At 37.0% G+C, this 17,365-nt stretch overlaps 1 protein-coding gene across 1 annotated transcript in view; it reads left to right on the top strand.

Annotated features, from left to right (window-relative positions):
• ZMYM2 (zinc finger MYM-type containing 2) overlaps positions 1-17,365 on the top strand; it is a 115,972-nt gene that overhangs the window by 59,038 nt on the left and 39,569 nt on the right. The window contains exons 8-10 of the mRNA XM_063102594.1: positions 8,795-8,866; positions 15,499-15,649; positions 15,982-16,097. Coding sequence (XP_062958664.1) covers positions 8,795-8,866; positions 15,499-15,649; positions 15,982-16,097 — 339 coding nt within the window. The remainder of the gene's footprint in view (positions 1-8,794; positions 8,867-15,498; positions 15,650-15,981; positions 16,098-17,365) is intronic.

The raw sequence follows: 17,365 nt of genomic DNA, 5'->3' as shown, positions 1-17,365 counted from the left end.
GCCTACTTAGCTCTTTTGCCCATTTTTTAATTGGGTTGCTTGTTTTCTTCTTGTAAAGTTGTTTGAGTTCCTTATATATTCTGGATATTAATCCTTTGTCAGATGTATATTTTGCAAATATTTTCTCCCACTCTGTTGGTTGTCTTTTAACTCTTTTAATTGTTTCTTTTGCTGTGCAGAAGCTTTTTAGTTTGATATAATCCCATTTGTTTATTTTTCCTTTGGTTGCCCGTGCTTTTGGGGTCGTATTCATGAAGTCTGTGCCCAGTCCTATTTCCTGAAGTGTTTCCCCTATGTTTTCTTTAAGAAGTTTTATTGTCTCAGGGTGTATATTTAAATCCTTAATCCATTTTGAGTTGATTTTAGTATACGGTGAGAGGTATGGATCTAGTTTCATTCTCCTGCATATCGATATCCAGTTATCCCAGCACCACTTGCTGAAGAGGCAGTCCCTTCCCCAGTGAATAGGCTTGGTGCCTTTGTCAAAGATCAGATGGCAGTAAGTGTGTGGGTTGATTTCTGGATTCTCTATTCTATTCCATTGGTCAGTGTGTCTGTTTTTATGCCAGTACCATACTGTTTTGGTTATTATAGCTTTGTAGTATAGCTTAAAGTCAGGTAGTGTTATGCCTCCAGCTTTATTTTTTTTGCTGAGCATTGCTTTGGCTATTCGTGGTCTTTTATTGTTCCATATAAATGTCTGAATAGTTTTTTCCATTTCTGAGAAAAATGTCTTTGGAATTTTGATGGGGATTGCATTGAATTTGTATATCACTTTGGGTAGTATGGACATTTTCACTATGTTGATTCTTCCAATCCAAGAGCATGGAATATCTTTCCATCTTCTTGTATCCTCTCTAATTTCTCTCAGCAGTGGTTTGTAGTTCTCATTATAGAGATTATTCACCTCCTTGGTTAACTCAATTCCTAAGTATTTTATTTTTTTGGTGGCTATTGTAAATGGGCAGGCTTTCTTGATTTCTCGTTCTGCATGTTCACTATTGGAGAAACGAAATGCTACTGATTTTTGTGTGTTGATTTTGTATCCTGCTACTGTGCTGAAATCATTTATCAATTCCAAGAGTTTTTTTGTAGAGGTTTTAGGCTGTTCGATATATAGGATCATGTCATCTGCAAACAGGGACAGTTTGACTTCATCTTTTCCAATCTGGATGCCCTTTATTTCCTTCTCTTCTCTGAATGCTCTGGCTAGTACTTCCAACACTATGTTGAATAGGAGTGGTGAGAGTGGGCATCCTTGTCTAGTGCCTGTTCTTAAAGGAAAAGCTTTCAGCTTTTCCCCATTCAGGATGATATTGGCAGTGGGTTTGGCATATATGGCTTTAATTATGTTGAGATACTTTCCCTCTATACCTAACTTATAGAGGGTCTTTGTCATGAATGAGTGCTGAACTTTATCAAATGCTTTTTCAGCATCTATAGAGATGATCATATGGTCCTTGTGTTTGAGTTTATTAATATGGTGTATCACATTTATTGATTTGCGTATGTTGAACCAACCTTGCATCCCTGGGATGAATCCCACTTGATCGTGATGAATAATTTTTCGTATGTGTTGCTGTATTCTGTTTGCTAGTATTTTAGTGAGGATTTTTGCATCTATATTCATCAAGGATATCGGCCTGTAGTTTTCTTTTTTGGTTATATCTTTACCTGGTTTTGGTATCAGGATGATGTTTGCTTCATAGAATGAGTTTGGGAGATTTGCGTCCGTTTCAATCTTTTGGAATAGTTTGTAAAGAATCAGTGTCAATTCCTCTTTGAATGTTTGGTAAAATTCTGCTGTGAATCCATCTGGTCCTGGGCTTTTCTTTGTTGGGAGCCTTCTGATAACAGCTTCAATCTCCTTTATTGTTATTGGTCTGTTCAAATTTTCTACGTCTTCACGGTTCAGTTTTGGGAGCTTGTGTGTGTCCAGAAATTTATCCATTTCCTCCAGATTTTCAAATTTGTTGGCGTATAGTTGTTTATAGTAGTCTCGAATGATTCCTTGTATTTCAGATGAATCAGTTGTAATATCGCCTTTTTCATTTCTAATTTTTGTTATTTGAGTCTTCTCTCTTCTTTTTTTTGTTAGCCATGCTAATGGTTTGTCAATTTTATTTATCTTTTCAAAAAACCAACTTTTTGATTCGTTGATCTTTTGAATTGTTTTTTGGTTTTCAATTTCATTCAGTTCTGCTCTGATCTTAATGATTTCTCTCCGTCTGCTAATTTTAGGTTTGGATTGTTCTTGTTTTTCTAGTTCTTTAAGGTGAAGTGTTAGGTTGTTCACTTGCCATCTTTCCATTCTTCTGAAGTGAGCATTTAATGCAATAAATTTTCCCCTCAATACTGCTTTTGCAGTATCCCACAGGTTTTGGTATGATGTATCATTGTTTTCATTAGTTTCAATAAACTTTTTGATTTCCTGCTTGATTTCTTCTTGGACCCATATGTCATTAAGTAGAATGCTGTTTAATTTCCATGTGTTTGTATAGTTTCCTGAGTTTCGCTTGTTATTACTTTCTAGTTTTAATCCATTGTGGTCTGAGAAGATACATGGGATAATTCCAATTTTTTTGAATTTATTGAGACTTGATTTGTGACCTAATATGTGATCTATCTTGGAGACTGATCCATGTGCTGATGAGAAGAATGAATATTCTGAGGTTGTTGGGTGGAATGTTCTGTAGATATCTGCCAATTCCAATTGGTCTAGAGTCTTGTTTAGATCTTGTGTTTCTCTACTGATTCTTTGCCTAGATGATCTGTCTAATATTGACAGTGGAGTGTTCAGGTCCCCTGCTATTATGGTATTAGTGTCTATTTCCTTCTTTAGGTCTAATAGAGTTTGTTTTATAAATCTGGCTGCTCCAACATTGGGTGCATACATATTTATGATTGTTATGTCTTCTTGATGGATCAGTCCTTTTATCATTAAGTAGTGTCCCTCATTGTCTCTTTTTATGGTTTTTAGTTTAAAGTCTATTTTGTCAGATATAAGAATAGCCACTCCAGCTCGTTTTTCTTTTCTGTTTGCATGGTAAATCTTTTTCCATCCTTTCACTCTTAGTCTGTGTGAATCTTTATGGGTGAGGTGGGTCTCTTGTAGGCAGCATATAGTTGGGTCCTGCTTTTTGATCCAGTCAGCCAGTCTGTGTCTTTTAATTGGGGAATTTAAGCCTTTAACATTAAGAGTTGTTATTGAAAGGTGTTGATTTATTCTTAGCATTTTATTGGTTGTTTGGTTGTCTTAGGTGTCTTTTGTTCCTTGCTTTCTGATTTACTGTTTGGTTTCTTTGTTTGTTGGTTCCTTAGGTTGTAGATAGTGTTTTTGTTAGCTTGTTTTCTCTTCATGAATGCCATTTTTATTGTACTAGCGGGTTTAGATTTTTCTTAGGTTTTTATGGCAGTGGTAGTTATTTTTCAGGAACCAAACCCAGTACTCCCTTGAGGATTTCTTGTAAGGGTGGTCTTGTGGTAGTGAACTCCCGCAGTTTTTGTTTGTCTGAGAAATATACTATTTGCCCCTCATTTCGGAAGGATAGCCTTGCAGGGTAGAGTATTCTTGGTTGGCAATCTTTGTCTTTTAGTATTTTGAAAATATCATCCCATTCCTTTCTAGCTTTTAGGGTTTGTGATGAAAAGTCTGATGTTAACCTGATTGGGGCTCCCTTATAGGTGATTTGACGCTTCTCTCTTGCAGCTTTTAAGATTCTCTCTTTGTCTCTGAGTTTTGCCAATTTGACTATGACATGTCTTGGAGAAGGCCTTTTTGGGTTGAATACGTTTGGAGATCGTTGAGCTTCCTGGATCTGAAGATCTGTGATTTTTCCTATACCTGGGAAGTTTTCTGCCACTATTTTGTTGAATATGTTTTCAATGGAATCTCCATTTTCCTCCCCTTCTGGAATACCCATGACTCGGATATTTGAGCGCTTGAGGTTGTCTGATATCTCTCTCAGATTTTCTTCCATGTTCTTGATTCTTTTTTCTTTCTTTTTGTCTGCTTGTGTTATTTCAAACAGCCCATCTTCAAGTTCAGAGGTTCTCTCTTCAACTTCGACAAGCCTGCTGGTTAAACTCTCCGTTGTGTTTTTTATTTCGCTGAATAACTTCTTCAGTTCAGCAAGTTCTGCTACATTTTTTTTCAGGACATTGATTTCCTTGTATATTTCCTCTTTCAGATCCTGTATACTTTTCCTCATTTCATCATGATGTCTAGCTGAGTTTTCTTGTATCTCATTCAGTTTCTTTAGAATTATCACTCGAAATTCCTTGTCAGTTATTTCAAGGGCTTCTTGTTCTATAGGATCTAGAGTATGAGATTTATTAACTTTTGGTGGTGTACTTTCTTGATTTTTTGTATTTCTGGTGTCTTTTTTTTGGTGTTTATTCATTGTGGCAGGGGGTTTCACAGTCCACCGGTTTGAGACTAATGACTAACTAGGATGTTGCTGTGGTTGCCAATTTGGTATGGCTCCCGCCGTGACTGCTCAGTTGGCCTCTAGTGTCTTGTGTGTGTGGTTGCCTCGGGTCTTGGGCTTCTCCGGGGATCCACCTTTCTGGTCAGCTTGTACTCTGCTGGGCTGGTGGATCACGTACCACAGGGTGTGTGATCTCTGTTGAGCTTTCACTTTCTGTACAGGACTTCTCCCCGTTCCGTGTGCTCTGGCCCAGGCTGTTAGATCGTGCAGTGGCGACCCCACCGGGTGTGTGGTTTCTGTCGAGTCTCTGCCTCCCTGGCCGCACGTCTCCCCCCTCTGTGCACACTGTGCTGGGTTGGGGCGTGTCTTCTGCACCCCTCGTCTATCAGCTGGGCCTTCAAGACCCTGCTCAGCACCGCCTCGCCCAGGAAGTCTACCAGGTTTCTGCTAGGCACAGACGACCGGTCTCTCTGGGTGCCTTTGTAACACTGTGTAGATCTTTCTCGGGTCTTGTTCACCTTTGTATCCCCCCGGTATAAACCGAGTCTAGTGCCCGCCTGCAGCCTGCTCTCCGGCAGGTTCAAGCGGACCTGGGAACTCTCCTACCACACTATTCCCAACCAGAAATTCGTTAGGCTTTTTTCCAAACTGGTGGTCGCAGAGATGGTATCTGCCTCCCAGTAACAGGAAGTTTACCGGGGCCGGAGTCCAGGGTGTGGTGGAGTGACAGTCGGCCCGCCCGTACTTCCTAGCCCTCCCAAAACTGGTCGGGACGCCCCACACCCCCAGCCCTGCCAGAGAACCGTGGAGGGAGTGGGAGAGGAAGCCGGCCCGCAGGGTCCGGAAAGCCCTGCGCCAGGCCAAGCAAATGGGCTCAGTGATGGCCGAGCAGGGCGGAGCTGCCCGCACCTGGGAAAATGGAGGCAGCACCGGGGCAGTGAGTGGCCTGGTGGTGCAGTCGGGGAGCCGCGTGGGCAACCACCCCCCGAACAGAGCTGTGCCAGGGATCACTCACAGTGCTGTGCCAGGTCGGGCGCTCGCTCTGTCTCTGGTTTGTTGCCTTCCGTGTTCTTGGCGCTGCCGCCTCGGGCTGTTCAGTCGCGGCGCCGCTCGGGCGCTCCCAGGAGTCTTCTTTAATGCCCGCCTGAAACCTCGAATCTTGAATAGGGCAGCTGGCCGCCTTCAGTGCGGCCCCAGCCTCCGGGATCCTGGCTGCATCCACAGCAGCCCTGGCGCCGTGTTCCCTGTTTCAAGACTCACTTTTGCAGCTAAGAATCAGTTCTTTTCCTGCTCCACACTTCAAAGCTGTTGCCTGTAAATGAGGCAGCCTCTCCTGCCGGGGGCAAAGTGGCGTTGAGCCCCCACGACCTGCCAGCAGCAGCAGTCCTCCCTTAAGAGATGGCCAGAGGAAGGTCCACAAGTTTCCCGGCTGCCTGAGGCCCAGTGGCCACCTTTTCCACCTCAGCTATTCCGCGCCAGCCGCCGCAGCCGCGGCCATCTTGAAACCCCTCAGTAAAAAACTTTGACTCCCTTTAGTATTTCTTGTAGGTAACAAACTCCCTTGGCTTTTGTTTATTTGGGTACGTCTTTATTTTCCTTCATTTTGGGGTGATAGTTTTGCTGCATATAGTATTGTTTGAAAACTTTTTTCTTTCAGCATTTTAAATATGTCTTTCCAGTGTCTTTTGGTCTTCTTGGTTTCTTTTGTGAAACTGGTAGTTAACCTTATTGAGGATTTCTTATGCTGAATCACTCCTCTCTTCTCTAAAGATTCTCTTTGTCTTGGTCTTTCAGCAGTTTGATTATAATGTGACTTATTGTATGTCTTTTTAAGTTTATCCTCCTGTAATTTGCTGTGCTTCTGAGATTTGTAGATTTGTGTCTGTTATCAAATTCAGGACATTTTCAGCCATAATTTTTTCAAATAACCTTTCTGCCCATTTTTCTTCTTTTTCTATAACTCTCATAATATGCATGTTGGTTTGCTTGATTTTGTTCCATGGGCCCCTTAGGCTTTGTTTAATTTGCTTTATTCTTTTTTTTTTTTCCCCCCATTATGCTCCTCAAACTCTGTTATTTCAATTTGGGCCCCATTACTGCTAATTGTTGGTGTAAGTTCTGACTTGCTATTATGTCAGACTGCCTTATAGGGGTTTGGGGTAGGGATGGAGGTGTTTGGTGGTGATAAGGTATCTTATTACCACCTGGTGCTATAGAAGTTCAGTTTCCTACTTGGTCTTCTCTGACTTCACCATGGCTAAGATGCTACGTGAGGTACCTCATTGCAGCCTGGCTTGGGTGGAAGTCTAGGCTCTGTACTTGGCCTTTTCTTGTGTGGGTGTGGTTAAGAGTCTGTGGTATTTGACTGAAGTAGAGGTGCCGTTGTCTAAAATTTTCTGTTTCTCCAGGCTACTATTCCAATAGTATTTCTCCAATAGCTGTGTTATTTTTCTTGTTGGTTTCAAGATTTTTTCATTATCTTTGGTTTTTATAAAATTTGACTGTGATGTATCATGGTATTTCTTCAGGTTTATCTTTTCTAGAGTTTGTTCAGCTTCTTCCATCTGAAAATTTATGAAATATGTGTGTTTTGCCTAACTTGAGACATTTTCAGAAAGTTTTTCTTTGAAGACTTTTCTACACTGTCCTCTTTTTCTTCTACCTTCCTCCAGGACTCCGATGGCATGAATGTTACATTTTTTGTTATAGTCCTACAGGTTCCTAACAGATTGGATAATTTCTGTTAATCTGTCTTCTAGGTCACCGATTTCTTTCTGTTTGGTGCTTCTTTTTATCTTCCATTTCTTTGCTGAGAGTTTCTGTTTTTTCATTTGTTTTTAACTGTCTTTGTACTGGTGGTTGAAGCATTTTTATGATTGCTTTAAAATCTTTGTCAGATAATTTTAATATCTCTGTAATTTCGGTGTTGGCATCTGTTGATTGTCTTTTTCGATTTACAGTGTGGTTTTCTTGGTTTTCTATATGATAAGTGATTTTTGATTGAAACTTGAACATTGTGGGTATTATGAGACTCTGGATCATATTTAAACCTTCTGTTTCATTTGACCCTGTTCTAGCAAGGGAAGGAAGGCTACACTTCATTATTGCCAGGTTGATGTATAGAAGGTCAGCCTCTCTGCCTGGTCTCTGTTGGGACCCATGGAAGGGGTTCTTGTTATTGCTGAGTGGGTGTGGGAGTGCTGGCTCTTTTCTGGGCTTTGGCTGATACCACCACGCTGACTGGGAGGAGTATGAGTTCCTCATAACTGCTCCCCACACAGCCTCCACTGACACCAAATGATTCTGCTCTCGTAGATATAGAAAATGTTCTTTGCATTCTCCTTAAATAAAGTTAAAATTATTTAAAAATAATACATCTTTCATTTTGTAAAGTATTATTTGCTTATGTTTTATAATTCATATAATAAATATTCATAATTTATAAGTCAACAGATAGGTGGGAGTCAGTGCATTCCTTTTCACTGATAAATGGACCCACCCAATCAGACATTTTTGGAGACAGCTACATGAGGTGCTCTAGTAAATGTCTTCTTTTTCTGCAGGTTGGGAACTAAAATTGTATGGTGATCTTTCTTTTATCTTTCTTTTTTCCCCCTTTTGACCTTTGTCTCTGACATTTAACTTGGCTGCCTTTGTTTATGTGTTCTCATTACTCAGTTTCTGGAGTATACTAATACCACCAGCTAATAATCTAGATCCTGGCAGTGGAGACCATATAATGCTTATCACTTGTGTTTCAGTAGTTTTCCTCTTTTAGCATAGTATTTTGATTTTCATGGAAAGCAGGAAGCCTTTCTTTTTAAACTTTTCTGCAAGGAGTAAGGATGTTAATTGGTATTATGTGCTGGAAACTGTTATATGTGCTCAAAAAAGGATTTCCAAAACAACCCATTTTGCAGATGATGAAAAGTGTAACTGTGTAATCTCCAAATTACTTAATTTAGAGAGCTTTGAGATTTCATTATAAGTATTACAGTTTAATAGGTTTTAAAAAGATCTTAGAACACACTAAGTTGTCTAAGACAAATAAGTGATTATTTTTTTCTCAATTAAGGAGGCAAGTCAATCTAAGTGTCTATCTTTAATTCCTTACTCCATTATTGTATTATTGTTTTATCATTATGTCATTTTTTCTAGGATCATTAAAGGTATTTGATGATTCTTTTGTAAATTGGGCAACAGCAGTGGGGATAGGACAGATTGGCATTTTTAAAAGTTGGAATGAGTTTGTAAGTCAGAAAACAGATAATTGAGAATCAGCTTTTATAGACTGCTTATTTACTTTTCAGTCTATCAGCCTTTCTTTATATGTATTTATAAAGTCTTCTAAAATCTTTTTTTAGGTAGGTAGCCATCCAAGCTTCCTGAAAGAGGTTCGAGATCACATGCAGGACTCTTTCTTGATGCAGCCTGAGGTAAGCAGTGAAGTAGATGAGGTTTAAGGCCCTAAATCACATGCATTTTGAAGTATATTAAAATTTATGAACTTATATTTTATCTCCAAAAGAGATTTTCTAATTTCACTAAATTTCCATGTAAGTATTTTCTTCTGATATGTTCATTTGCCTTTAGATGTTTATGCTCTTAGAAAATTATTTTCAGATATAATTTTTTAGTGCATAGTACTTTGTACACAGTAGGCATTTATCCATAGGATATTAAAATCCCTTTCTTTCGTGCCTACCTGAAAGGTAAAGAAACATCTTTTCTTTCAAAAAAATTTCCAAGTCTATGTTTCTGTTAATCCAGATGAATAAATTAGTACATGAATAATAAACGTATTACAGGAATAATTTTAACTGTAGTGCAGTGATCAAAATAAGGAAATTTACATTGATAAACTATAGACCTTATTCATATTTTGTCCGTTAATGTCCCTCCATAGCAAATGAAAAATTTCTTTCTTTCATTTTTTTTTTTTTTTTGTCTTTTTGTGACCGGTAAGGGGATCGCAACCCTTGGCGTGGTGTCTCCCGCACCGCGCTCAGCCAGTGAGCACACCGGCCATTCCTATATAGGATCCGAACCCGCGGCGGGAGCGCCGCTGCGCTCCCAAGCGCTGCACTCTTCCTAGTGTGCCACCGGGCCGGCCCAAAAAATTTATTTCTTATCTAGGATCCCATCCAGGATCATAGGCCATTATTTCTTTAACTATTTTTTCAGTCCTTTTACCCCTTTTTTTCCTGAGATCCCAATTCTAGATATGCTTGTATTAGACTTCCCGCTATTGTCCTTGGGTCACTGAGACTCTGTTGTCCTCTTCTCTCCCCCTACCTCCCACCCCCAAATCTTTTTTTCCTTCTATGCTCTATTTTGGAGAGTTAAAATTTTTTTGTTTGGGGTGGGGGTGGCTGGCCCTTAACCTGAGTGTTATCAGCACCTCCCTCTAACCAAGCCAGCTAACCTGCCATTGGAGAGTTTCTATTGCTGTATCTTTAAATTCACTGATCTTTTCTAATCAACTGTTAGTGCCATGTAGTATATTTTTCATGTAGTGTATTTTTCATCTCTAAAAGTACTGTTAGGGTCTTTTTATAGTGTACATTTGTTGCCTATTTATGTTGATGTTTTCCTCTACTACTTTTTAAATATATTACCATATTTATGATTGTTTTTTCTAAGATCTTTTGCTACTATTTTCATATTTGTTATTTCAAGATCTGTTTCTATAGTTTTTGTTTTTTGGTTTTTTTTCTTAGCAGTCGGTCATATTTTTCTGCTTTTTTGCAGAATGCTTGGTAATATTTTATTTGATTCCAAATACTATTGTGAATTCTACATTTTTGGTTGCTGGATTTCATTAAATGGTTTTGGACTTCTTTCTGGCATGCAGTCAAATTGCTGGAGTTATTTGGATCCTTGTGAGGCTTGCTTTTAAGCTTTTATAATAGCCTTTGATAGAACAGACCTTAGTCTAGGGCTAGTTTATCCCCGCTATACTACCTAAATCTCCCTGAATTATGTCTTCCTAGTCTTGAACAGGTAGCTGAGTACACAGAGTACTCCCAGCCCTGTGTGTGCTTTGGGAATTGTCTACCTATTGCTTTTTTGTGGTTCTGTTGTTCTTACTCTGGCCTTAGGTGGTTTCTTCTTTTAAGAATAGTACCACTCTTTTAGATAACCAGAGCTCTTTCTTGTGCATCTTCCTCATCTTCAGTATTCTGCTTCCCAAAGTCTAGATGCCCTGACTCCATCTGTTTCTTCAACTCAGTGAAACTACTAGCCCCCCCCCCCCCCCCCCCCCCGCCGCAATCAACTGCCTCCAGACAAGTACGTAGGGCTCACTTCATTCATTTTTCTTTTTTTCCCCAGGGCTTGGGGTGGAATTCCTGCTTTAACCTGAACTGTTCCCTAATCTGTCTTTTATGAATACTACAGGCCATTTTGTGTAGTGCCCTCAATTTGTGTTTGTCTAGTATTTTCTCAGGATTTGATTGAGGTAATGTGGGCTGGCCAGTTAGCTCAGTTGGTTAGTGCATAGGTTTCAAACACCAAGGTCACAGGTTCAGATACTCATATCCCCATACCAGCCAGCTGCAAAAAAAGAGAGAAATGTTCAAATTATTTAAAAAAAAAAAAAGTTTGAGGTAATGCATTTTTGGCATGAATACCTCATAAGTCACGTGTCCTTAGTGCATCACATCAGGAGGTACATGATATCTGTCCCATATCTGTGTGTTAACTTGGTTAAGGTGGTGTCTGTGATTTCTCTAGGGTAAAATTGCTAATTTTCCCTCTGTATCTATCAAGTTTTGTTAATTCAGGGGCAGGGGGGTATATTTGACACTATTGTAAATATCCTGCTCAAGACACTTTTCACTCACTATTTTTAGCATCCATTGTCATTAGAAAATTAATTAAATTAATTAGTTAATTTATTTTTAAGTTTTAGCATGTTTTTTTTGTTTGTTTTAAACCTTTTTAAATTTTTATTTTATTTTATTTTATTTTTATTTTTTATTTTTTCTTAATTTTATTTTGTCGATATACAATGTGGTTGATTATTGTGGCCCATTACCGAAACCTCCCTCCCTCCTCCCTCTCCCCCCTCCCTCCTCCCTCCCAACAGTGTCCTTTCTGTTTGCTTGTTGTATCAACTTCAAGGTTAGCATGGTTTATTAAGCAGCAATAGATAACAAAATCCTCTCTGACATTCTTAATCTTCTGGGAACTTTCCCTTCCGTATTCTGGCTGTAAAGTGACTTTGCACTTGAGGACAGCATTTTACTGTATAGCAATCTCAAATGACATTAACTTTTTCCCTCACACCCCACCTACTTCAGCGTCAGTAAATAGCAAATAGCATAGGTATTCTCCATGGTCCCTATTGTCCTCTTGCAGACTCTGCTCTTTTGAAGTTCATGCCATCTGGCTATATGTGTTTCTAAGTCTTGTTGCCATCTGCTGATCTCTTGGCCATTCTTCTTTACTCACAGGTGACCTAGGTTCTGCCTCACACTCCTACGTTTTTTATCTTGCTGTATGATTTCACTGTCACGTCCGAGTGATGACCTTCTCAGTTCTTGACTTTTTTAAAATTAAAAGTAGAAGATGTGTTTTAAAAAATATCATAAACTGTACAATAGTGGAGAAAACTAAAATATGATGGTGTGTTAATTTTTTTAGACCTTTTTTTCTTTGTATAAGCAGATCTTGCAACATAGATGATTTCAGGGTTTTATGGAATAAAGGAAGTATTATTTTTACTTGAATTTATCTCTTAATCTTACTTAGTTTAAAAAATAGTACTGTATTGTGCCATTTTTTTTTTATCACCACTTCTGATTAGGGTTCTTCACTATTTCTGTGCTTTGGACTTCTTTGGTAATAGGAACAGACCCATTCTCAGAATGTTATTAAATGCATAAAATAAAATGATTATAAAGAGAACCAATTATATCAAAATATGGTTACCAAAATGTTTTTTAAAATTTGAAATGCAGTATATGCGCTGCTTTATTATGCAGTAATGCTTTAAGGAATAAGATACAGTGGTTAATAACTATAATTTTGAAGTAAAGTTGAGTGTCAATGATATATTGAGGTATCTGCAACAAGTATGATATAAAAATTGGGAATTTTTGTTTTTGACAGTCACAGTTTCTGGTAAACTAATGTGGTTGGTTTGTTGCCTGCAGTGAGAATGAGAGAGAAAGTTACGTTTCAGTTAGATGTCAGTAAATGTAAAGATGATTTTTTTTTTTTCCCCGTGCATTGTCATTGGACCCAAGTTAAGTATTTGAATGTGGCTTGGAAGTAGATTATGTGCAGGCTCTATCTTGGGGCCCCATTTCCTAGATCAGATTTGTAGCAACAGGTATATCAAACTTTTCTCTTTCGAACACTTTCCTATGTGGTCCACTGGCTTGGTCAAATGTACTGAATGAAATGTATTCCCTACATGTAGAAGAAAAAATTAGGAGAAAACTTTTAAAATCATGTTATGGTTGATTTTGGTATTCATGTGGAATTGATTACAATTAAAATATAATGCACATGTTTTAAATGAGTAGATTGAAAAATGAGCCAATTTGTAACAAACTTCCCCATCACATCTATCTTTTATCTTACTAATATCTTGTTTTAATCTTTCTTTTTCACTGATGTACTATATAGAATTATGTGTGCCTGAAAAGAGAGTATTTTTAACTCTGAATTTGTTCTATTTAGTTTTGTTCCTTTAGATTTTAAATAAATGCATATTTTATAGGGTGCATAGAAAATTTGTATGAAATTTAAATGATTATTTTTATAATTTACATACGAAGCTGAGCAAACATGGCATGAAAGTTTAATTTCTTTTTTGCTGATGTTCTCTTATTGAGTCCTTTGGTTTTCGAAGTAGTGGTAGCTATGAAAGTGGCAGTGTTGAAATATTGTCAATATTAATGATTTTGTTTTTCTAACAGTACTTTCTCATTCTCTTCAGATAAAAATATTTGTCAGTGTAGACCAGTTGTTGAGCTCCTTGATTACCTGATGTCGTAGTTACTAATTAATCATCCTGCCAGTAAAATTTGTGTTGGGATCACACATTCAAGTGATAGACTCACTCAGTCAACTTGAAGAATGTTTCTAATAAGTTTTTAAAAAATCAAATCAAGATTTGATTAGATGGTTAGGCTTCATTTATATTGGTAAAAGAATTCTTTATTGGTGTTGATGCATGGAGACCTCACACATACATTTAGAGGAAGCTGCGTTTTTCTCTCTGTAATCCTGCAACACGGTGGCAGGTATCCTGAATATTTTTTGGTATCCCTAATTTGTACTATGGTTCCAAGTTTTAAACATTCTTTCATCTTCTGTTGTTAATAAAACAATAGGATCTGTTTTTTGGCATTTTTCCAGTATAAAAATTTAAGTCGTCAAATAGGCCTCAGGAAATGCCAAAAAACAGAGCATTCTTCTCTGTTGTGAGTCGTAATTAGATGTAATATATTTGTAGTCATTCTTGTTTGTTCCATGTTACCATTCTTTTGCTTTTGATGAGTATTTCTTTTTGGGGCCTATCAGAGATTGAAGAATGAGTTGTTTTCCACTGTGAAAAGTAAAATTTAGGGCTTCCTTTAGGTGATATTTGAGTAAATGAGGAATAGGCAGCATGGGTTATTTTTTTTGTAGTACGAGAATGAATGTAACAAACATTCCTGGCACATAAACAGCTATGTTTACTCATGCTTGTTCTATTTGTTGCATGCTGAGAAAGTTTTCTTCTTTTTCTTTTTTGATGTTGATGTTATCTCTTTGTTTTTTATTGTTTTTTCCTTCACTTTATTATGTTCATTTTTCTGAAATCCTGTGATGTTTGTGAAGTTTTTCCATGCAGTTTATCCATTTCATGTGTTATTTTTGGCCTGACTGTCATCCTCCCTGACATCTATTCATCCATCCATGGAACATTTTGAGGCCTTCTTATATCCTCATACTAGATGATTTCAGGTATAAAGATGGAGTTAATTTCAACACAGGTGGATGATTGCTACAATATTTCACAACATGATTTGTAATGCTTCATTTAACTTTATTATGACAGCACTGTAACCACTGAGGGGATTAATACAAGTTGCACTTAAAGGCTTGCTTTTCCTTGTGGTTGATCTGTAATTGTGACAAACAAGTTAATTTTTTCATACAAACACCACCAGTTCATCTGAATTGTATTTTTGTAAGACTGTGTATATTTCAGTGGTAGTGCTTTTGTCCTAGTGAATTTTGAAGTACCCCCTTTGGTCTTACCTTATTCTTTACTGTTTTTTTTTTTTTTTTTTTTTGTGACCAGTAAGGGGATCGTACCCCTTGGCTTGGTGTCGCCCGCACTGCGCACAGCCAGTGAGTGCACTGGCCATCCCTATATAGGATCTGAACCCGCGGCCTTGGTGCTCCCAGCGCTGCACTCTCCCGAGTGAGCCACAGGGTCGGCCCTTACTTTCATATTCTTTATATCATGTCTTTAAGTTACCTAATATTTGGCAAATATTCACCCGTGGCAGGATTAACTTTATTACCATCCGTTGACTAATTATTAGCTTTAGTTAATATGTACTGTGGTTGTATGAGGTTTTAAATACAGTAGATAAATGGTAAATCATTTTTTAAGAGAAGTTCTTAAAGTGCTTGAAACAACAGCAGCTCAATGGAAAGTATTTCAAGTCTTCAAGTAATTAGGTCTTACATTTCATTGCTGCGTTTAATTTCTCTGTCAAATGACAAAGAACTGTGTCCTCATTGTAAACAAAAAACACAGTGCCTTTCCTAGATGTTTAGTTTTTGCTTACCTATGTGTAAGGGATTTGTTAAACTTAGCTATATGTAGGGATTTGTTGAACTAAATAGAGAAAAATACTTTATTTTTGCATTAGACTTAGCTTATGATCATTGCTTTGTTTGAACCCAATTTAGCAATTATTGCAGTTAACAGTTTGACTCTTTAAACCTGATTAAAGATTAACAATTGTTTTGCAGAGACAAAAGGTGAAATGAAAAATATGATTTTTTTCTAGTTAAATTGTGGTTTTTAAAATTATCTTTTTGTTTCAAATTTTAGAAATATGGAAAACTGACAACTTGTACTGGTTGCCGAACACAGTGTAGGTTTTTTGATATGACTCAGTGTATAGGTCCTAATGGATATATGGAGCCATATTGTTCAACTGCTTGCATGAACAGTCACAAGACAAAATATGCAAAATCACAAAGTAAGTTTCAGGTATTTGTAAAGTTTAAAAACTTTAGTGACATAATTACTGTTTGCATAAATAACTGCTTTCTCATGGAACTTTATTTTTATGCTTGTATTTAACTGCTTTTATTTATTTATTTATTTATTTTTTAATCTTATTGTAAAATATTTTGATCATTCCATACTTTTAATTTTTTAATATTATTGAGGTTCTCTCCATATCAGTGTTCTTAGCTTAAATTGTTGTTTCATCCATCATTGGTTTTCATTAAAAAATAACGGTCAGTTAAGATTTTTAAGAAACTTTTATTACTTTTTAAGAAATAAGATATGTACCTTTTCTCCTAGGTTTGGGAATCATTTGCCATTTTTGTAAGCGAAACTCTTTACCTCAATACCAAGCCACAATGCCTGATGGAAAACTGTATAACTTTTGCAATTCCAGTTGCGTGGCTAAATTTCAGGTTTGTTATTTATTTTGCATCAACCCTGCCCCCAATAAAATAATAGAGAAAATAAATAAGTGGTGTAATACACTCTCTTTTTTTACATAGTTTGTTGAGAGTCAAATTGAAGGTTGGAGATTCCAGAGTCACAGAAGACCTGGCTGCACTGGCTTTCTTCTTTAGCGTGGATAATCTAATTGACTTTTAAATTATTACTGTGATATAGATTTTGAAGGAAAATCAGTTTTAATATAGTTGAGCTAGGTGCCTGATATGGTAGTATTTTTTTATTAGGGGAACTCTGTTCTATGATAAATGTATGAAGGACCTAGGTGTCCTTAGCCTGGAAGAGATAAGCATACATGCTTTCTTTATATGTTAGAAATGGGCCGTATAAAGAAGGGAATTAGACTTCTCCTAGAAGGACTGAATTTAATGCAAGATAAGTTTCAGGGAGACATTTTTCATTTTGGTAAAGGTAAAGAAGAACTTTCTGACATAGTTCTTTGAAGTTGGAGTGTAGATAATCTTAGAAGATAGTCCTACTAGGAGTGTTCAAACTTAACATGGTTAACTACTATGAAGGAATAATTTAGAGGGGGTTTAAGGATTATTAGCTAGATGGTACAAGTAGGTTTATCTGTTGTGTATGCAAATTTCAGGGTATTACCCAAAGTTTCAAACCAATGCATAAAGCCATGCTTTATTAATTCATCCAACACTTGTACTTTGTGCCAGGTACCGTGCTCTGTGCTGATTTATTTAAACTGAAAATATATTCTCTTAAGTATGTTACAAAATAGTTACTATAACAGTTATTAGCATTTAAATTGAGATGGTTTTGAATTCAGCCAAGTCAGTGTCATTTTTGTTAATAGTTATATCTTCACTCATCTTAGGTAAACCACATTCAAGACTAAACTTTTATTTATTTATTTATTTATTTATTTATTTATTTATTTATTTATTTATTTATTTATTTATTTTTCTTCTTTCAAAAATTTTTTTTATTGGAACATGATTGTACATATCTGTGGGGTACAGCATTGAATATCAATGACTGTGTGCAATATGTGCTGCTCAAATCAGGATAATTACAGTATTTATCATTATACAATGTAATCATTTTTTGTGGCCCTTTACCACTTTCTTGCTAACTATTCAAGTTTTTTGCCCATTTTTAAATTGGATTGGTTTTTTTTGTTGTTGAGTTGTAGAAGTTCTTTATGTGTTTCGGATATTAACCCCTTAACAGATATATGGTTTGCAAGTATTTTCTCCCATTC

This window comes from Cynocephalus volans, chromosome 7 (genome assembly GCF_027409185.1).
Source record: "Cynocephalus volans isolate mCynVol1 chromosome 7, mCynVol1.pri, whole genome shotgun sequence".
In the NCBI taxonomy this organism is placed as follows: Eukaryota; Metazoa; Chordata; class Mammalia; order Dermoptera; family Cynocephalidae; genus Cynocephalus; species Cynocephalus volans.
Note: the sequence above shows the minus strand (reverse complement) of the source record. Positions and strands in the feature narration are given on the sequence as shown.